At 43.3% G+C, this 22,876-nt stretch overlaps 1 protein-coding gene across 2 annotated transcripts; it reads right to left on the bottom strand.

The window, feature by feature from the left end:
* Positions 1 to 93: 93 nt before the first annotated feature.
* Positions 94 to 21,449, bottom strand: LOC123443681 (CBL-interacting protein kinase 8). 2 transcript variants are annotated; one of them, XM_045120179.1, is made up of 14 exons: positions 21,127 to 21,449; positions 19,407 to 19,469; positions 19,225 to 19,296; positions 18,676 to 18,783; positions 18,518 to 18,592; positions 18,385 to 18,438; positions 16,013 to 16,138; positions 15,072 to 15,161; positions 5,994 to 6,116; positions 4,424 to 4,537; positions 2,299 to 2,415; positions 1,318 to 1,374; positions 1,149 to 1,223; positions 94 to 616 (listed from the first exon to the last, which is right to left on the bottom strand). In XM_045120179.1, exons 1-14 carry the CDS (start codon positions 21,304 to 21,306, stop codon positions 521 to 523), a joined length of 1,350 nt encoding a protein of 449 aa, XP_044976114.1. In that variant the 5' UTR covers positions 21,307 to 21,449; the 3' UTR covers positions 94 to 520. The 2 variants fall into 2 exon arrangements, with proteins under 2 accessions (XP_044976114.1, XP_044976113.1); XM_045120178.1 differs by lacking the exon at positions 94 to 616 and having other exon boundaries at positions 921 to 1,223.
* Between the last annotated feature and the right edge of the window lie 1,427 nt (positions 21,450 to 22,876).

Genomic DNA, 22,876 nt, shown 5'->3' with positions numbered 1-22,876 from the left:
ACGATAACACTGGCCAATTGATAATTAGGTATCCGATCAAATTGAAGATTACTGCAATACATTCATGCTCATGCAAGCTAACAAATTGGAGAGTGGAAATGGAACGAAAGCAACAAATGTTGTAGCAGTACACAAGTCACATCAGTTATCTCAACTCTCCCCGAACAAACCCGGATACAAGTGAAATACAGTTTGTCTGGCACATTTCTGTACATGGAAAGTGATCGGAACTACAAGATGGACCTCTTTGTACAGACTCTACTACTCCTAGTATACAATCATGGCACTAAACACAACCGCCCCCTCCCTGTGTAAACAAATATAAGACCTTTCAGGTCGGGGTAGTATATAACTAAAAGATCATAGATCAGTTATGATAAACTGCACTAGTACACCCATTAGTCAAGCCCGTGGTGTACGTAATCCAAGCAAAACAGTATTACGCATTATACCTGCAGCAAACCCACATGGTTACAGATAAATTGTACGTACAAGCGGCTGCGGCTGCTAGGTGCATAAATTAGCGCTTCGATAGCCGGGATGTCCTCGATTTTCCCTTCTCAGCAGAAATTTTCCAGATGATGTCATCTAATTTGGAGCAGTAGTTGTTTATGAACTGCAACGACAAAATAAAATAAAATCCATATTTAGTTGTGCGTGCCCAGCAAAACCAGAAGCAAATTGCATTTAGCAGATTTACAATTTTCCGGAAGATAATATGCCAAATAAGCAGCTACACCTGGCTACTACAAACATCGATATATATACTACGAGTATATTTTAGTCGATGTCATATACTCCCTCCATCCCGAAATTCTTGTCTTAGATTTAAACAGATATAGATGTATCTAACACTAAAACACAACAAGATACATCCGTATTTAAACAAATCGAAGACAAGAATTTTGGGACGGAGGGAGTACTTAACAACTGCTTATTAGGATCTTCATGTTTTGTTCTAGACTAGAAAGTTGCCTCATACAGAAAGTAATAATATAAGGTGTGCCAGTTACAGGAATATGCTAAAAGAATAACATGTGAGCCTCCTCCTCAGAGGCGTGTACTGCTAAACTATCTCCCTTTTCAATGAAATGAAACGCAGAGTCTTTGCGTTTTCTCAAAGAAAAAAAAGAATAACATGTCTTGACCTTATTATACTCTGAAGTATCTCCAGCAGATCTCTCTAATTCCACCATAAAGATTGACGGGGCAACTTCAAAAATCTAAAACCAGAGCAAAATCAGATGAAGTTTAGGAAGAGAAAACTATACAGCTAGAACAAGAGATATAAATGACTGTGGAGAGGGCAAGACTCACTTGAAGCATAATTGTGAGATGGCTAGTCTTGTTCGCATTTGGACCTTCCACCCTCATCTGTATATATTAATAGTGAAACTAATTATAAGCAATTAAAATATGTCAACAGTAATCAAAACTCGTTAGCAATAAAAGGAGTACATGTTAAATGCAAATCCAGAAAGAAAAAAAATAAGACCTCCGATATGTTATTTGGGTATAAAGAAAGTGCATAACATTATGACCAGATGCGAATTATTTTTATCAAAAATTATATGGTGTAGGTAAGAAATGAACAATGCAAAACCGTACAACGAAATGGATCAAATAACAAAATGAAGAGTTACAGCACTGGTGATACAGTTCTAAACTGTTAACCATTGTTAGAACTGAAAATTAAATACTCTGTACTTAGATTAAGTATAAATAATCGTGATAAAATAAAAAAGATCCAAGTCTTCAATGTTCAGGAAATCTTAACTGGAAACTGCTTGGTTGGCTGGCGAGTAGGGGATTAATAGACGAACCGGCTAGTTAATCGGCCGATAAACTGATTAATTGGTGACCCACTGAGCGGGGATTAATCGGCTAGTGAATTGATTTATCGGACGATATTTTGAACAATGAAGTCTTACTCATACTGAGAAAAATAAGCTGCTCCCCATTTTAGAATATAGGCCATGTTTTGACTGTCGAAATTGATGCTTTCACTAATAATTATTAGAAAATGTGAGGGATAGTTATACACATTGATACCATTGGATTTGTATTCGGAAGCACATGTTGTCATTAATATTTTGAAACCGTTAATGAAATAATGTAGGCAGAATTTATGGTCAAAGTTTCAAAAGTGGACATGCAAGAAACGCCTTATATTTGATACGAGGGAATGTACATGCTAACCATTATAAAATGAATAGAAAATCCAGTTGTCTGTTAAGATCTAGTGTCAGAAGGTTGCTATTATCCACATGACAGAACAGACAGGACAGCAAACCTTACCTTATAATTGCGAATATGTGTCTTAAACCCCATGGATTGAGCAACAACCTCCATACTTGACAATATAACATTTGCTGGTTTGTATGATAAAAATCTATTTTGAAGCTTGCCATAGTCCTGCAGAGCAAACAGAAACAATTATTAGGTCTGAGAAATCTTCATAAATCTATAAATACCCAAATATCAGAACCATGACCATGTCAATAATGATTATACCAGACAAGATTTCTCGAAATCATAAAAGTATGGTCCAAACATACATCAAAATTTATATCTGAATTGCATATAGGAATTATCTCTAATTGGACGGCAACAGCTTCATTAATTCGACTGTCAGAACTTCAATACATATGAACAAGTGTGCTTAATACTATCGGTACTCTTAATTTCCTATATTTGGACCACTTTTTCTTGCCTTTCTTTTTTCTGGTAAAAAATTGCAAAACTACTATGGTCTGTAAAATACATACAGGTTTGAATTTCACTGCAAATAGTTATTAATTTATTATGACTGTGTCATTTTCACCCTGTTCTACACATTACATTGCACATTAATTATCATAATTCAGATTATGGGACCTCGTGATAGCGAGTGATACTGGCAGGACTAAACTGCATACAATTTTCGACCAACCTGACAGAAAAATCTCATCATATGCTATGGTTTCTATTGCTCTTTCTTGATGTCAATTTGGAGATTTGGTTTCTATTGCTCTTTCTTGATGTCAATTTGGAGATTTTTCTTCTATTTTTTCATGAATTTCATGAATGGGAATATGAAATTCCTGTCATATCAAAACAAACGGTTTAAGAAAAAACCTAGAAATTTATTGTACGCTTTAATACCATCAAAAATTTGTGAAGTTCTGTTCTAACACATTTTATGAGAGAAAAAACTTAAGGGGAGGCCCTGACAGCAACTTCTGTTCTTTCACATTCCTTTGGATTCTGCTATCATCTTTCCTGTTATTCTCTTTCTCCAAAAACTGAGTACTGGAAATGAAAAAAAGCACCCTTATCTAATTTTGTTTAAACTGGCTTGCACCAAAATTTATCTAAGATTGAATCATCAAATCCTGCAATCCTATCGCCTAGCACCAGGCCTTCAATCCATAGCATTCCTGCTGCCCAGTTTGTTGTCCACTGCTCCCCTCATGGTAATGGAGGGGAGACACAGCACGGAGGAAAGCTGCTGCTTCATGCTTGGAACTCCAGTGCCAGGCTGCTTGACTCGTCTGCTTGGATCCATGGTTGTCCTGCACTGCTGCTATAGCTTGGTTTCGTTTCTCATGATCTTATTTTCAATCTGAGATAAGAGAGACTGGGCTTGTGCATTTTGAATCCTGCGAGGATTTTTTTTCTCTGCTGCAACAACCAAAATGAGAGTGAACACCTTTGTTCATGCAACACCGCAGCCATACATTGGACTCCTGATAATGGCTGTGCAGCTGGTGAGAGCAGTGAGCTGACTGCAATGACTGTGCCAGTGCAGTGGACAAGAAATCATGGAGTCTAGCTTTCAGAAGTTATAATGTTCATAAGGTCTGTAGGGGTTAGAAGATGGCAACATGGAAAAAGGTAGTGCAACCGTTTTAGGGTGCAAGCATAGGCAACACAGGCCTGATGATGGGGTGGGGCCTCCGTTAGTATGAATTAGCGGATAGTAAAAACTTAACTTTGGAGAATTTGGATGCAAAATGGTAACAAGTGGGTCTAATTTTGTTGTGATTTTTTTAAACCTGTGATATGTCAGTGTCATAGAGCCAATATTCCGTTAGAATAACACCTAGAGTGGGGGTTGGGAGACCTATAACTTCAAGCAAATATTAAACTCATACCTGTTATTCGTCAAATGGGTTATAAATTGGTTAACACTTTTCCTTCTATAGTTAAAGGTAATTTCAACCAAATTGGTTATAAATTGTACTACGCATACTATATAGGGAGGTTAATTTGTTTACAAATTACAACAGTAGATCAAATATTCACTCAACTTATGAAGAACAAATCAAGTTTCACTCTTCACATATTACTCACTCTTAATATTGTTAAAATAAAGTGTGTTTGGCAATTCAGATGATTTCCACGTGAAAACATTCGGCATCACAAGTGGCTTGCATAATACCTGTCGGCGATCAAATAGGGCCGAAAGGTTCAACCCTTGAGATAGAATAATTAGATCGAATGCATTGAGTGTCAAAGGGCCTGCTTCATCGTCAAAAGTATGTTCACTGTCCTCCTGAAATCACAAATACGAAGACAAGAAAATTTACAACAACCGGAAGTATAAAGCACACCAGAGTTTATTTAACATATTGGCTAATTTTTATATACTAAATGAATGGTTGCTAGATGTTGGATTAAATTCATTTCCTCAAAGCATTAACGGAACATAGTTTCATAAATCATCAAGTGGTATGACCGACAAGAATTTTGATCGGTTGAGAAGAGATCAAGGAAACATTTTTTATGGAAACATAAACGTCAGCCCTTGATACCATGTTATGAAGGCAAATGGCACTTCCGTGAGGCCATATGCCAGTATACTTACACGTACATGTGTGGTAAATATGCATGAAACCCCTTATACAACTGGGATACTACACAACTAATATATGGAAAAATGTATACATCTCTAAAACTTACTGATCCAAGACAAACAAATACAGGTGTAAACCCTGACAGTTTCCATGACAAAAACATATCCACATTAATAGGTTACCTAATACTTATCAAAAGCATGGGCATGGCATGCATGTGCATCATGGAGATTTTAAGGGTTTTCAGGCTATCTTATATTTACCGATCTCATAAACATCAGCCCTTGATAGTTATGAAGGCAAATGTCACTTCCATGAGGCCATATGCCAGTAACTTACACGTACATGTGTGGTAAATATGCATGAAACCCCTTATACAACTGGGATACTGCACAACTAATATATGAAAAAATGTATACATCTCTAACACTTACTGATCCAAGACAAACAAATACAGGTGTAAACTCTGACAGTTTCCACGACAAAAACATATCCACATTAATAGGTTACCTAATACTTATCAAAGCATGGGCATGGCATGCATGCGCATCATGGAGATTTTAAGGGTTTTCAGGCTATCTTATATTTACCGATCTAAGAATGAGCAAGGAAATATATGTGTAAGTCGGCTTGCTCCATTTGGCTTAAAATAAGTTGTTTGGATAAGCAATCCCAAGCAGAAGGCCACTGAAGCTGAAGGTCAATATGTGACTGTTAGGTCAAAGAGAGGGAAGTCGGTGGTCTGTTTTTGGCTTATATCTTGATAATTGCAAAAGAATAACAAATGGTTTGCTTAATTATTGATTGCCAAAGATACTTTAGTATCGAATACAGTGAATATGTGGAAGTACAATGGGTAAGTTTTTTTACCATGGGTACTGAGTACTGAGAGAGAAAAAAATCATACAAATCACTGGTGAGGAAAGCAAAATATAGTTTACATATCCATAACAGCACAACATATTTCTACGAGTATGGATTGGAGGGTGGAGGCCATAAACTGTCCTTATTCCTTAAGCCTTAATGTCACGTCACTGTTCTAATTTTGCGAGGGATATAGCTGAAACCAAGTGCTGAGCATTGTATTATACAAATATATATGTAATGCCTTCCTTCCAAATGAATTCTAGGAATATGGTGAATAGAACTATATACCTCAGGATCATCAAAAGCTGCATTAACATCATCAAGATTGACTTCTTCATTTTCTACTTCTCTGACAGGTTCATAATTTTTCTTAAACCATTCATCCTTTCTGATCTCGTCTATCCTGATTCGCTGTTCCAATTCAGAAACATAGTAAGTTGAGAATGTTAGGAATAAGCAACTTGTATTCCCATGAGGCCATAGGCCGGTATATATACATGTACAGGTGATGGACTATATGCAGAAAACCCCTTATATATTGGGATAAATACAAAAGGATGCATGACTTATATTATAACTCTAACACCCCCCCCCCCCTCAAACTCATGGTGGATGAACAACGCTGAGTTTGGAGAGATAAAAGCCATGTTGTGCTCTAGTCTGGGCCTTCGTCAGGAAATCCGCCAACTGTAACTCGGAAGGCACATACTGAAGAGCAACAACCTGATCCTGCACAGCAGCGCGCACATAGAAAGCATCAACACCAATATGCTTGGTGAGCTCATGCTTCACAGGATCGCGCGCAATGCTAATAGCACTTGTACTGTCAGATAAGAGCAGAGTCGGTGTAGTGACAGAAACACCAAAATCCTGAAGTAACCACAGTAACCAAGTCACCTCTGCCGTCAAAAGAGCCATCGCTCGCAACTCAGCCTCTGCACTCGAACGGGAAACTGCAACCTGTTTCTTCGTCTTCCAGGCAATGAGAGAACCACCAAGAAAAACACAGTAAGCAGAAAGTGAACGGCGATCTGAAGGATCACTAGCCCACGTAGCATACGAATAGGCCTGAAGCTGTAAAGAACTGGAGCGAGGAAAGAATAGACGGTGAGAGATCGTGCCCCGAAGATATCGGAGAACAGGGAGGAGATGACTATAGTGAACCGATGTGGGAGCAGAGACGAACTGACTCAGAATATGAACCGGATAAAAGATATCCGGACGAGTGACAGCTAGATAAACAAGACTGCCAACAAGATGACGATAACGCGTCGGGTCAGGCAGGGGATCACCATCAGTAGCAGAGAGGTGAACATTGAGCTCCATAGGAGTCTCAACAATGCGCTCATCAGTAAGAGCAGCACGAGCAAGAAAATCCTGGATATACTTTTCCTGGGATATAAAGAAGCCATCAGAGGTAGAAGAGACTTCAATCCCAAGAAAGTAACGAAGAGGTCCAAGATCAGACATAAGGAACTGCTCACTAAGGCGGGCCTTGACAAGGGCAATATACTCGGGGTCATCCCCAGTGATGACTATGTCATCAACATAGAGAAGAAGAAGAGTCCGACCACGAGGAGAAAGGTGAATAAACAATGCTGGATCATGAACACTGGGTGAAAAACCAGCGGCAGTCACCACAGAGGCAAAACGCTCAAACCAGGCGCGGGGGGCTTGCTTAAGCCCATAGAGAGAGCGACGAAGACGACATACCATTGCCATCAGGAACAGAATACCCAGGTGGTGGCTGCATGTACACCTCCTCACGCAGCTCACCATTAAGAAAAGCATTCTTAACATCAAGCTGAGAGATAGACCAGTGGCTTGTAGAGGCCACGGCAAGAAGTGTACGAACAGTGGTCATATGAGCCACAGGAGCAAAAGTCTCGTCATAATCACGACCATGCTCCTGCTGAAAACCACGAGCCACAAAACGGGCTTTGTGACGCTCAAGAGAACCATCGGAGCGAGTCTTAACCTTGTAGACCCACTTACAAGTGATGGGACGGACTCCGGGAGGAAGGGAAACAAGATCCCACACACCAGTGCGTTCAAGAGCAGCAATCTCCTCTGCCATCGCAAACTGCCATTCAGGATGAACAACAGCCTGATGATAAGTAGTCGGCTCAAGAACAGCAGCACCAGCGGTGGAAAATCCAAAACGATCAACAGGCGGACGAGGACGAGAACGCAAGCCATAAGTAGGCTGCGACGAGGATGACGACACATCCACAGAGGCATCCACAGAACGTGAACGACGAGTGTAACACTGAGGAAAAGACGGAACAATGGAAGGAGGAATCGCCAAGGTAGAATCGGGGAGTGGCGACAAAAAAGTCACCGGAGATGAAGGTGTAGAATCAGGTGACATGCTAGACGAGGAGACCGTGGAAGATGGTGGCGACAAATGGACTGGAGGTGGAGAAGTAGAGGGAGGGGAACGAATAGGCAAAGGCTCGACGGGTGTGATAGGTGTGTCAGGAAATGTAAGGAAAGAGATATCCTCCACTGAAAATGTCGAGGAAGATGGGCGTGGGTAGAAGGGACGAGACTCATCGAAAGTCACATCTCGAGAGATACGCATCCGACGACCGATAGGATCCCAACAACGATAGCCCTTATGCTCATCACTATAGCCTAAGAAGACACACTCAACAGACTAAGCGATCAGTTTGGTGCGTTAGCGGGGGCCAAGAAGAACATAACAAACACAACCAAACAAGCGAAGCATCGAATAATCGGGAGATCGATCAAAAAGACGCTCGAAAGGAACACCACCATGTAGAGCAGCGGAAGGCTGGAAATTGATGAGATAGGTGGAGCTGGAGACGGCCTTAGCCAAAAATGAGGCGGGAGAGAGGCAGCAATCATCAATGCACGAGCTGTCTCAAGAAGATGACGATGCTTGCGCTCAGCCACGCCATTCTGAGCGTGAGCACCGGGACATGAGAATTGAGAAAGAGTCCCTTGCTCAGCAAGAACACCACGCAACATCTTAGAGATATACTCGCCAGCGGAGTCAGCACGGAACACACGAATGGGAGAAGAGAACTGAGTATGAACCATGGCAGCAAAACACTTATAAATGGACAACACCTCACTACGAGAAGTCATGAAATAAAGCCATGTGTAACGAGAGAAGTCATCTATGAAAATAATATAGTATTTATGACCCCTTTCGAAGCGAAGGGAGCCGGACCCCATACATCAGAATGAACTAAATCAAAAGGACGCTTAGACACTGACTCACTATGTGGATATGGTAACTGAATCTGCTTGCCAAGACGACAACCCTGACACTCTAAAGAGGCATCTCCTGAGACAGACCCCAGAAGACCTCGACGAACTAATGACGACAAACGAGAACCACACAGATGACCAAGTCGATGATGCCACTGCTGGAAGGAACCAGTAGCCGAGGCGACCAAAGCGGAAGAACTGGCGATAGAGTGAGCAGCGAAAGGAACATGAAGCCAGTCCAACTCCCAAAGACCCTCAGAATCACGATAGCGAGGACCAGCCCCAACAAGAGTGTGCGTGCGACGGTCCTGGACAGAACAAGATTCAAGGTCAAGAATGACACGACAACCAGAATCAGCAAGTTGACCAGCGGAAAACAGATTCATGGTAAGTCGAGGAACATGAGCAACATCAGGAACACAATAAGGAGTGGTAAGATTGCCTCTACTAACGACAGAAAGGGGAGTACCATCAGCGGTGAGGACATGAGCAGGAGAATCAAGCGATCGAAGAGAGGACAGAGTGGAAGAATTAGAAGTCATATGAAAGGAAGCTCCAGAGTCCAAAACCCATGGGGATGTACCTGACTGTGTAGAAGGTGGTTGCTCAGTGCGGGAAGCCTCAGTCACAGAACCAGCAGTACCCGTCGAGGAAGAACCCGAAGCAGGGAGCAGACGCTTAAGTCTCAAAATATCGTGCTCAACCAAAGCGATGGCTGAAGCTGTCGAGGTAGATGACGAGGTCTCTGTAGATGATGAGCGCGCCTTGCACAAGTGTTTCTTCTTCGTGTAGAAGTTGGACTCAATATGACCATCATTGTTGCAGTAGCCACAATGTGGACGGGGGCGACCTGAGCCTCCAGAAGGTGTGGGCAAGAGCGGCGGAGCACTCGAGCGAGAAGGGGTCGGTGCAGCAGATGGCTTAGAAGTAGCCCGAGCAGCGAGTACCGAGGGAACCTCCAGCAAACCAACACCACGTAAGCGAGTCTCCTCAGCACGAATCTCAGAAAGCGCCTCCATGAGAGAGATACGGCCACGAGCAAACAACTGAGCACGCCGGGGCTCAAACTCCTTACGGAGCCGAGACAGGAACTCGTAGACGCGATGAAACTCCAAATCGGCCTGGACAAACTGGCAACAGGGGCAAGTACGACAACCAGCACTGCGGAGAGAATCAAGCTGGCGCCAGATAGCAGAACTCTGTGCATAGAAGTCATCAACAGTAGAGTTACCCTGCTGAAGAGCATGCTCCTGATGGACCATAGAGAGGTATAAGGCATCACCCGAGGGCTCATAGCGCTGACGAAGGCGAGTCCACATCTCAAACACAATAGGAAGGCCCAGAAACTCAGAGGCAAACTGAGGCAGAACGCTAGCAGTGAGAACAGCTGTAGCACGAGCATCATCAAGCCACTGGGTGTAAGCAGACAAAGCACCATGATACGTCTGAAGAGCCTCCTCATAAGCCAAAACCTTCTCATCATAAGCACGGATAGCGGCCTCATCAGCAAGCTTTGCCGCATCCTTTGCGGCCTGAGGAGCATCCGCAGGAAGAGCCGGCGGGGTCGGCGGAGTGGGAGCCACGGGAGGAACCGGGCATGGCAGACAGCAGACCTCGCCAAAGAAAACCCCATAGGCGGATGCCACGCATGTGAATGCGCATGAAGCCAATTAACTCGGTGTAATTAGTGCCATCAAAGATCACCGGACAACGAGGAACAGCAACGTAGCCGGATAAAGCAGACATTTTTTTATTTTTATTTTTATTTTTATTTTTTTGGAGATCACCTCGAGACAGGAGAATCCGGCGAAATCCGATGAATTCAGCAGCGGGGGGCGACGAGATCGGGAGCTGGTGGCAATCTGGGCGACAGGATCAGCAGGTTGCTTTTTATTGATCCAGCGGTGCAAGGGCTGACTGGTTAGACTCCAGATCAGGAACAAAAACACCGTAACAAGATCAGCGATGGCAGGATCTGGCAGGTGGAGTCCAGATGGGACCGAACTGGATCAGGTGACTGCCGCTCCCTGTCCCGTGGTTTGACTCCAGATCGGGAACGAAAACAGCGGTTGCAGGATCCGAATCTGGCAGGTGGAGTCAGGAGAAAACCGAACTGGATCGGGAACTGCCGCTCACGACGCCGGAGAAGACCGAACTGGATCGGGAACTGCCGCTCGCGACGTCAACCGTCCAGATGAGATCGAGGCAGGAGGAGTCGGCCTGAGGCGACCGAACCGAGCAGGGGCTGGGCGCCGGGACAGGAACGGCGTCCAGTCGGCCTCCAGATCGAGACGGATGGTGACTGCAGGGAGACGAGATTGGATCGAAGCACGAGTTGCGCGTGCGAAAAAAGACCTAATGCTCTGATACCATGTTAGGAATAAGCAACTTGTATTCCCATGAGGCCATGGGCCGGTATATATACATGTACAGGTGATGGACTATATGCAGGAAACTCCTTATATATTGGGATAAATACAAAAGGGTACATGACTTATATTATAACTCTAACAGAGAATACACTAACAAATATAGCAACTACACAATACGGAACGTCCTTGCATGTTAGGGATATCATAACTAATATTCGCTGAATTATATTTGTTCTTTGTACATCTCATAGCAGGTACATCGACATAAAATAAAGAATTTCTTTTGCAGAAGGAAACTAACGGGAGGTATGAATTAAAAAAGTCTAGGTGACATGTGAACCCAGACAGTTTGTTTACAAACAGATGCCTTAAACCGATCAACTGATCATGACTAGTGTCACAAAGCCAAAATTACGTCATTCACCAAGTAAAATCCTAACCTTACATAATGAACAACAGGTCATGTCAGCAAATGGTAGTATATTGGACTAAGGATCCGCTTGGATCAGAGCCAGGGGCTGCCCGACCAAAAAATAGGCATTGACAAGAACGAACGTTTCTGTTTGGATAAGCTCCAAAATTTTGGCTCGCCCAAGGCCCTTCAGCTCTCTAAGTTCTATCCGTAACCAAAATATTGGCGAGACGCTGGTGGCTGAATCCTGCGCTCATGGGAGATGCGAGGGGGAAGACAAGGTTGTATTATGTTTGCGGTTAGGCAGGTGGATAGTTGAGTAGTGCTCCGCTTCTTTATTTTTATACGCGCTCTCATCTTATCTCTAATAGAGTAGCGTATGTGCTTGCCGCTAAACAACTTTACCCCTTCCTTTGAAACATGTTGCATATTCTAGCTTAGGGTTGCCTAAGTCTTGCAAGTACAGCTGAGTTTCACCTTGCTTAATTTACTCCTTTTTCCTTGGATGGCTGGCAGCGATTCAGGCAGCAGGTCTGTTGATGAACGACGTTTGCTGGTTATCGCACATATAGTGGTTTGGGCAGGGATATGGACACCCTTTGCTTTTGTTTAAGCCTTATTAAGGCATTTGTATTCTTTACCTGTCTAAGTTATAATTCTCTTACGTTGTATGAGTTGTATCTTGGTTGAAAGGCCTTGTTGTGTTCATTCATTAAATTTGACTCCTCAGAGTTGTTGTATATGTAATTATTGTTGTTGAGGATTATTTTCGTTATCTGTGTGGGTTTGTTGATGGACGACATTAGATTGTTATCGCACATAGTGGTTTGGGCGGGGATATGGACACCCTTTGCTTTTGTTTAAGCCTTCTTAAGGCATTTGTATTCTTTACCTGTCTAAGGTACAATTCGCTTCCGTTGTACGAGTTGTATCTTGGTTGAAAGGCCCTTGTTGTTTTCATTCATTACATTTGACTCCTCAGAGTTGTATATGTAATTGTTGTTGTTGCAAATTATTTTCGTTATCTGTGTTGTTATGTCGACTGTTCCACCACATGGCGTGCATGTTTTGACGTGTTCGTTGTGTGAAGGTGGCGCCTTAGGATCGATATTATGCGAAGGCTAGCGAAGGATGCTAGATCTGCATAGTGTCGATCCCGAGGTTCTACAAGAGGGGCCTTGAGTCCGTCAGTCCTTTGGCAGTACATCCAAGTCTAGCGGATGGTGCGCAGGGCCCAACTTTCCACTTTCCCGACGTCCTCCAGTGGCACTGTGATGTGGAGCATCCCACAAACATAACCATGCACTCACCGCCAAGCTTAATTGGACCCATGACAAGGGTGTGTGCATGCGCCATCCAAACCGAGGTGATTTCAGTCCTCTCGGAGCTTCTTATTCATTCATGTGAGGCATGGTTGGTACCTCAAGCTTGTTACAGTATATGTGGATTGCACTAGCCCTTTCCATCAGTTCGGACTTTTGGTTGCGTTGGCTAGTGCATGAAGCTTAACATTGTAAGGGCTAGTGCAATCCACATATATTGTAACAAAACTGAGCTCGTATGCATAATCAGGTGCGAAGGCATCAAAAACGGTGAAGTGAGGGATGAAGGCCAAGCCACAAACAAGAAGCAAGGAGAAGATGAAGAACAGAAGGGGTTGTTCCAGCTAGGAGACTGGACAATCCGAGTTAACAACACGAGGAGGCCGAGCGCACACGGACAACTGTCGGACTATCTGGCGCTAGTCCGGGCCAGACCAAGTGGACCTAAACAAACGGCCAGATAGTCCAGGCCACCTAGCCACTTCGCCCACTAGCCATTCCCCAACAGACCGGACTGTTCGGCTCCACTGTCTCTCCAGCCCATAAGTCGCCCACGCCAAAAGGAAGCCAGGCCAACTCCAGTGCCGGACTGTCCAGCAAGCTGCCTTCGCACAGTGGAAGGGGCCACCACCCATGTCTCTCCCTCTCCTACCTCCCCCTTCACCCCTAGACTATATAAGTCGTACTCCTCAGATATAGGGTCAGCAAAGCATTAGAGACATTTGAGAGAGAGCTTTGCTCATCTATCTCCCCTTCCGGAGTCAACGGCTACCGAGGGAGAAGACACCATTGTAGTGATCAAGACATCCATTGGAGAAGATTCCTCCAGGAATAACAAGACCTCCATCTCTTTGGATTTTGGGATGAACTTACTCTTTTCCCTTTGTTTGTTTGTTGGATCAAAGAGGCACCTCTTGGATTGACTTTGGCTTATGAGATGAGTACTTGGTGGTGAATCTTAGCCTATATGTGTTTTCCCATTGTTCCCCTCTTGTTCTTTGTCTTCATCCTTGAATTCGCTACCAGATCGTGAAGATCAGGCCACCCCTATGGTTTGCCCTGTATAACACGTCCAAGAGCTGCTATGACATCATGTTTCAGGGAGCGGTTGGTTCGAGCTCCTGGAAGCTGAACTATGATTCTTGGGCTCCCCAAGGGTCAAGGTCTTCTCGTGGCTCACCTGCTGGACAGCCAAGCACCAGGCACGTCGAGGCCTGCAACACGCGCTATGTTGCTTGCTTTGTGATCAATTGGAGGAGATGATGGCTCGTATCCTCATCAGATGCTCCTTCTCACCCACAGTGTAGCACGAGGTGCTTGATTGCACTCGACGGTGTGCCACCCCGATGAGCTGGGCGGATTCATGTACTGGTGGCCTCAACGTGGCATTCTGTCCAGACCGCCACGTGGAAAAGCACTTCTTCGGCCAACATGTTGGTGCCATAGTGCATCTCGAAGCATCGCAACACAATCATCTTTGATAGTGATCAACTCAGCTTGCCTTACCTTCTCGGCACAATCAAATCAAAGGCCAGATAATGGACGATGGCGGGCCCGAAGGGTCTTGCGGCTTTCCTACTGAATGAGATGGTGTCTAGTGGCTAGGGGTGCCGTGTTGTAAACCGGGTGTGCCCTTCTTTGGGCCTGTAAAAGTTCCTGACAACAATGCATCAAAACAAGGCTTTTGCATTTTTCTCGAAGAAAAGAGATGAGATAAATATGAGATGTTGTCGGTGACAGGTTTCTTGGTATTCAGAGTGTTCTTTGGCATGTTTGTTATAGTATTTTGCTGGTTTTAGTTTCCCCTTCTGTTGGAAAGATATTTGTTTGGTGACTTTGCAATAAAGGATGTAATAAGTTGGGCCATATGCATCTGATCATGCCGAGGATGGGTGTAAAGCTTCCATTATCTAAAAAATATAAGATGCCGTCAATTGCTAACAAAACTTTAAAGCAAAATATAAACTATTTAAGAAATTAATACAAATGTAAGACTAAATAATTGTAGAACTTCACTTACTGTATCTGGGCTAGGATCCAGAATTCTACGTATCAGTGACTTAGCGCCACTTGGAAACACAGCTGGGAATGAATATTCTGCGCTCTCAATCTGCATTAGGAAAAACAGACTAATATACAGAAAATACACTTTCCACAAAAGTCTAAGAAAAGAACTGTTCTGGCCACCAAGAACACATATATCATTGACCAATTAGTGCACAAACCGAATGTAATAAATATCTACATACAATTCTGCCACAGCCGCACACAGGTGATAGAAAAATCTCTGAATACAAACAGCTATATTTACAGAATCTCTACTAGATTACAAATGTTGTATTTCCCTTGCAGCTAACAAATTAACAAAGTATAAGAATCACTATGGTCGCTAGGTCAAGCCACCAAGCCTTCCTTGTTGTAATTATGCTGCCTTGTGGCCCCTGCCTCTCCCCTATCAAATGTTGCAGTTCTGTAGTTTGTCCTTAAGGCTGTTGACGTTCAATTACTTAGCCTATATTTTTCACTAGTTGGAATAGTGTCATGGTTGGGGAAGCAGCTTCTAGGTCACTATATTACTGTGGCAGATTTACTGTCACATTCTATGATGTTTAACTACTAGCACAAATAGCAGTTACATCGACAAATCAATATCTACACACCAAGTAGTATGTTTGGTTATTTTGCGCTGTCTGGATCACATAACTTGCAAGAAAAACCAAATGACATTACTCTTATATGTCAAATACCAGTGTAACTTTGCATACAGTCAAAGTTTCAAATGATTGACCACACGGATCTCAGAACGACCTCTATTCAGATACCGCGAGGAGGGAGGTTGACTTCTACTCCCTCCGTCCCATAATATAAGAGCGTTTTTGACACTACAGTAGTGTCAAAAACGCTCTTATATTATGGGACGGAGGGAGTAGTAAAGTGGTCATGAGCTTATAAGAAACAAACCTTCCCATAAAGCGTAGTCAAATCTACTTCATCGAAGGGAAGATAACCTGCCAACAGGACATATAGAATAACTCCACATGACCATGTATCAGCAAGTGCTCCATCATATCCTTTATGACTAAGAACCTGTTTCATAAGATATTTGGCAGGTAAAACGCATTAGTAGCTATACCTGACAAAGAATAAGAACAATGAACTTACAAAGAAAATAAGCGATAGTTGCTCGTTGCAACAACAATAACTACAACAAAGCCTTTTGTCCCAAGCAAGTTGCGGTAGGCTCCGTGGCGGAGCGTCAGCGGGCCATCACGCCCCCCACCCCCACCCCCTTCTGAGTGAAACATGTGCAAAGATAAGCTCCTCCTCGGCTAAACCTCCTACTAATCTTCCGGATACTCTGATCACCCTAGTTGTTTATAAGCCATGCTTCTATCCCCCCCCCCCCCCCCGCCACCCCACCCACCCACCCCGCGCGCGATAAATTCGGTGTACGGTAACCCAAAAAAAAAACTATGAGGACCCAAAAGAGAAGATAGAAAGTACAAGTATATAAAGTAAAGTAGATTAAGGTTTAGATACATGGATTGTTGACTTCAATGCAGTCCTATCAAGAGCCGAATCCCTGGGTACATTCCAAACTTTTAAGTCTCTTGTTACTGCCTCATCCAAAGTCAACTTTGGTCCCCCCTACCCCTTCAAGTATTTTTGCTACTGTTTAGAATACCACTATTCACTGGTGCTTCTGCAAGCCTCCTTTGGATATGTCCAAACTACCTTAGTCCGTGTTGAACAAGCTTCTCTTCAATCGGTGCCACTCCTTCCTTATCACATATTCCCGCATTCCTAATTTGGTCCTTTATTGTATGGCCACACATCCACCCTAGCATGCGCATCTCAGTGACACTCATTTGTTGGATGTGTGGTCTCTTAGTAGGCCAACACTTTGCTCCATATTGTTACAGTATATGTGGATTGCACTAGCCCTTCCCATCAGTTCGGACTTTTGGTTGCGTTGGCTAGTGCATGAAGCTTAACATGGTATCAGAGCTAAGGTCTTAAGTTCAAGTCCTGGCTTTCGCAATTTATTAAAAATTGCTGGTAGCCCCCCTTTGTGTCCACGTAAAGGCCTCTTGAGTCATACGTGAGTTTCGCGTGCCGTCGCTCTCTTCCGGTTGCACGTGTTGACTTGTCTTCCCCGTCACACGTGAGAGAGGGTGTTACAGTATATGTGTATTGCACTAGCCCTTTCCATCAGTTCAGACTTTTGGTTGCGTTGGCTAGTGCATGAAGCTTAACACATATAGCATCCCAGTTCTGATCGTCATCCTATAGAACTTACGTTTTAGCTTTTGTGTGACCTTCTTGTCATGAAGGATGCCATATGCATGCCGCCACGATAGCTACTGGTTGCGTGTTTGTAAAAGATCAACAACCCAATCATTTGTGAGTGATGAACTTAAGTATAACTAGATAACGGTGCAATGGTACAAGTTCAAACTTCAAAATTGGACAACGGAACACTAAATTAAAATATAACAATCATCTCATGTCGGCTGTTTTGGAGATAATTTCATCGACTGGTGGTAGTCCGGCATTGACTCCATTCCACCGTTGCTAAGGAAGGGCTCATCCTCATTGATAAAGTTGACAGCATGGTGGATTTGAAAGCAGAGAAACGCCGCTGTCTTCAATGGCGAGAGGCCCAATATCGCTTCACTGCTCAACACCATTCAAGCGGAGGCAGTTTCATGGGCTAGAGAAGGAGCATGCGGTCTCCAGGAGACCAAGACTAACTACTGGCGGAGCTTAACGCTCGTGTGTATGTGCGTGTACGGGCGGGCGGGCATGCTCCCCCTCCTTATATACCACATAGATGAAGTCATTTTGGGTGTACTTCATTGATAGTTACTAGATACCCCAGAATGAGTTCAATGGAAAGTTACATTTGAGACCACATGTTTTATACCTTTTACACACAAACTGCATTTTGTACGTAAAAACGGTATACTTCATAAACTAAGGGCTTCGATGATTTTTTTTCGTGGAACTTGTATTGAGGTATATTCAGAATGATAGAGGTATAATATTTTTGTTTAAGATGTTTATTTTAATGTGGGAGTACATACTCCTAGTAGAACATATATTTCTACCTGTCAATGCATTGAGACTCAAAGCTTGAAAGAAAGACAGCAAATCCATGATAAAGGGACTTCACCGAGTACCTAGTAAGATTTGATATCCAAAGGCAACAAAAACTACTGACATATTAAAATGTAGTAGAGGTAAATCTCAAATCCATCGTTTTCTTGCAGTGGACAGGTTTAGTGATGTCTAACTAGAAGAACTCAAACCATGTTAGTCAGATGAAGTACCTCTGGGGCAACATAGTTTGGGGTTCCACAGGTAGTACGTAGAAGGGCAGCTCCCTGCATATGACCAACTAAGCAAGTCAAGAATCGAACTAAAATCAGTAATGCATCTACAAAACTTCAGAAAGGTATGCACCTGTGCAGGCCATGCACTGAGTCCAAAGTCTGAAATTTTAAGATTTCCTTGGGAATCAAGGAGAAGATTTTCAGGCTGCATACAACATGCAGAATAAGTCCAACAGGCCTAGAAATTCTGAACTACAGAAAACCTCATCTTTCACTGTCAATGATCACCTTTAGATCTCGATGGTAGACTCCTTTGCTGTGGCAAAAATCAACACCATCAATAAGCTGCTGAAAGTATTTACGTGCATCGGCTTCACCGAGTCTCCCATGACGAATCTGAAAATCGTTGTTTTTACAGAGCTGTTAGGTTCGAATTCACACCAATAATCTCAGTAAATAGATGAAGTGAAGACACTAAGTGACCCAATTCGTATTTAAGTAACAGCAATAAGCATCATCCAGAGAATGTAGCCCGCAAGCAGCATATAACCACATGCATTGTAGCAAATATACAAAATGTACCTAGGGAGAAAAATGTGTCGTCTTGCTAGCGTTTAATGATTCAAGGTATTTCACCCCTTTCTACACATACTTTTTACTTAAGCAAAATGCTCAGAAAAAACAGAATGAAGTTTCAAAAATCATGTTTGTACACCCCAGAAGGACTGAGCCAGAGAAATCCAAGCAACAAACCGAAGAGTTAGTTCAATTTTCATAGGTCGACTCTCAAGTCAAGACTGACAATGACAATTATCACTGAGAAGAGTGGAGTCTTACAATTTTGTCAAATAGTTCACCACCAGTGATGAACTCCAAGATTATAAATATCCTCTTTCGGCTCGCCAAAACCTGCACATAACAGAATAGCACGTAATGATCCTGCTGGTACTCAAAGGCAGACAACGGGAAAAAATATATCAATAATACGAACAGCTATCAGAAAGAAGCAGATATCATACCTCGTGTAATCTGACCACATTGGGATGCCTCACAAGCTTCATTATGGATATCTCTCTCTTGATCTGCATACAATAATCATGTGAGATTAAATCCATCACCCTAAAAAAATGGTGCTCATTCATCAATTAACTTATGCAGCAGATACTGTTTTCCTCTTCATAATCACAAACTTAGGACCATTACAATTTACAGTAAAAAGGCAGGGAGAAATGTTTCCATGCAACCGTTGTTATGACCGGTACAACGTACCAACGGAGGACGCCCAATGGGCAGGGTTAATTACGGGCTTAGCCCAAGTTATCTTACCTATCTTAGAGTCCAAGTTATATTAGAGTCCAAGTTATATTAGAGTCCAAGTTAGAGTCCAAGTTATCTAGGGTTTAGTGGAGGCCGTCCTCCTATATAAACACATGTACCCCTTCGATATTAAGCAGACAATAAACAGTATATTCTGTTGTCGTCTCCCTCAGGAGACGAGAACCCCAAACCCTAGCCGCCTCTCTCTCTCTCTCTCTCACGCTGCGACGGCGCCGGCGTCCCCAACCTTGCAGCCCGCACTTCCACCCCTACAACCTACGTCCGAGACCTGGTAGAACCCTAGCCTCTACCAATTTGGTACCGTGGACACCAAAATATGAAAATAGATGAGCAAACCAAAAATGCGTGAAAGTTTTTTTATCTTATTCACAATTCTGTCACACAGAAGTTTGGAGAAGAAACACCAGGAAAAGAGTTGAAATGCCTCAAATCCTCGGCAAATAAGAAAGGAAGTCCTCAGCCAGAGAATATAAGGACCAGCTATGGTCAGATTGAACATCTCCTCCGTCTACCGCTTTCTAGCACCAAGGCAAACACCAACCAATCATAGTATCTGCTGATCGCGGATTAAAAATCAAAATAGATGCGCTCACGAGACACTCCAAGAGCATTTGGAAGGAACGACAGAGGCAGAGACACCCAGTTGTCGGTCACCAAACCCAATCCAGACAAAATTGTTGAAGTGTACATGTGGATTGCCTAGCCCTTTCAATCAGTTCGGCTAGTCCATGTAGCTTACCATGGTATCAGAGCTAAGGTCTTGAGTTCAAGTCCTGGCTTTTGTAGTTTATCTAAAAATTGTTACTGCACCTCTTTGTGTCCATGCATAGGCCTCTTGAGTTATACCTGTAAGTCTCCTACCTCACATTAGAGGGGATGTTGAAGTGTATATGTGAATTGCAAGCAGACTTTTGGTTGCACTGAGTGGCTAGTGCATGACACTTAACAAAAACAACTCGGGTGTGTTTGGTAACTTTTGGGATGGGGAATCAGAATTTAGACGAGGGAGTAGTAATGAGATTAGCGATGGGAAATAATATTTTACTTCCAATGACTTGCTTCGTATCGGGCGAGTATTACATGTGGGAATTTTAAAGGGGTGTTTATTTCCTTGTTTGCTTAGTGCGAATTCATCAGGAATGAACCAAGAGATGACAGGTTAAGTTATGATGAAGGGTGGAGATGTTCTACATAGATCGATTAATTCTCAATTCCCATCCCCGCCCCTGTTAATAAAATGATGGGAACTCACGCCCAATCCTTCCTGAATTCCCATTCCCTCCAACCAAACTGGTGACTATATATCTCGAAACCCCTAAATTCCCATTTCCTCTCTCTAATTACCTCCCAACCTAATAAGAGATGGATCTAACCGAAGCAGAAAACTAAAATCCTCCTCACCTGATCCACCATCTTGTGCTTGAGGATGGAGGAGCGATCGAGCACCTTCATGGCGACGCTCTCCCCTGTCTCCGTGTTCTGCGCGAACTTGACCTTGGCGAACGTCCCCTCCCCGATGGTCCGCCCGACCTCGTACTTCCCCACCCGCCGCAGCGCCCCTCCCCCTCCTCCCCCAACCATCGCGAGGAGTTCAAAAAGGTAGGAAGTTACAGCTTTGGAGTCGTGCTGCGGCTCCGGGCGGGCCGGGGGGGGGGGGGGGGGGGGGGGGCACTCAGGACTCAAGTGCCTCAGCTCAACAGCGCCATTGATGAATTAGATCTGGCACCGCAGCAAGCGACCGTGTGTGCCGCCCGGTTTAAATGGACGGGGAATTTGCCTTTTTTTTTACATTTTGTTTTCATTAATGGCCGTTGAATTAAGCGCGCCCCGGAAAAATTATTTGTCCCGTACACGTGCAGAGGCCAATCTGATTGTCGTCTTTTATTGTCAAATGTTCAATGATTGTCGCCCGCCGTGGCCGTGGCAGCCATCGATCAGGAGTATGATTGGTTTTATGTTAAAAGTTGACATGCTAATACTTCCATTTTTAAATATGGCTCACAGTTCTTTTTAACATATTTGTAAAATTTTGGTTTAAAAATTTTGAACGGAAGAAACTCGATTTGTCTTTCAAAATCAGTGCAATCCTAAAGCTACAAAAAATCTTGTTTTTCTTAATCTAAAAATTATGAAGAGTCGCTTAAAAGAAAATGTTTCGAAATAGAGGTATACCCCTATCCTATCAACTAATTCGGTTCAGATTGCCACCGAACGCTCCATGAGCTCGACCCAAAAAACAACCGGGCACTCGCTCTATGCTCGTGTTCCCTGTTCCCGCACCAAGGAAAAGAGCAACTCGCACATCGGCTAGGGTTGTCGCGCCGTTGACGAACCCACCTCGTCGGCGAGTCCCTCTCAGCCGTCGGACTTTGCTCCCGTCATGTATTAAATAACTAGATCATGAAAGGCGCGCGTTGTTGCGCCCGTCTATTATAAATTTAGGATCAAATTATTATTGATATATTTGTATAACAGTAATTATTTTCTTGTGGTTTGCGATGTTTATTTTGTTGCATTTTATTTGCTTTATTTTTTTGAAAAATTTGTGGTGTTATGGGCCACATAATAGTAATTTTCTTATTTGTGTGTAATATTTAAATTAGGCTGATAGGGGCCTGTATAGGTATTAATACTTTTGCAACAGCAGTTTTTGTGTATTGATGTGTATGTTGAACGTTTTTAATGAGGGTTTAATTCTGTATATTTATGTAGGATCGTAATCGCTTAAGGTATATTTGTATTACATTAATTATTTTCTCGTGGTTTGCGATCTTTATTTTGATGCAATTTTTTTGTTTTATTTTTTGGAAAATTTGACGTCTGGATCACACCACCCGCGTCGTTGCCTCGTCTGGAATACACCGTCCGCGTTGTTGCCTCGTGTGGATCAATCGAGCCCTACAACGCGTACACAGATGGGCTATCATACCAGCCCATCCAAAGCCCAATCAACCACAGGCCTTCGAAAAAATCGCCAGAGTAGCAGCCCCTTAGGACATGCGGCCCGAGTCGCGGTAATCAAGTGCTGAAACGATCATCTGACGGCCATAAATGATTAAAAGCAAAATCTGACGATCGTTAGTGTTGGGAGCGTGAGAGAGCTCGCTTTAGGTGCAGTTTTACTGTTTTCACAGTGTTTTTGTGTTCTTAG

This window comes from Hordeum vulgare, chromosome 3H (genome assembly GCF_904849725.1).
Source record: "Hordeum vulgare subsp. vulgare chromosome 3H, MorexV3_pseudomolecules_assembly, whole genome shotgun sequence".
Lineage (NCBI taxonomy): Eukaryota > Viridiplantae > Streptophyta > Magnoliopsida > Poales > Poaceae > Hordeum > Hordeum vulgare.
Note: the sequence above shows the minus strand (reverse complement) of the source record. Positions and strands in the feature narration are given on the sequence as shown.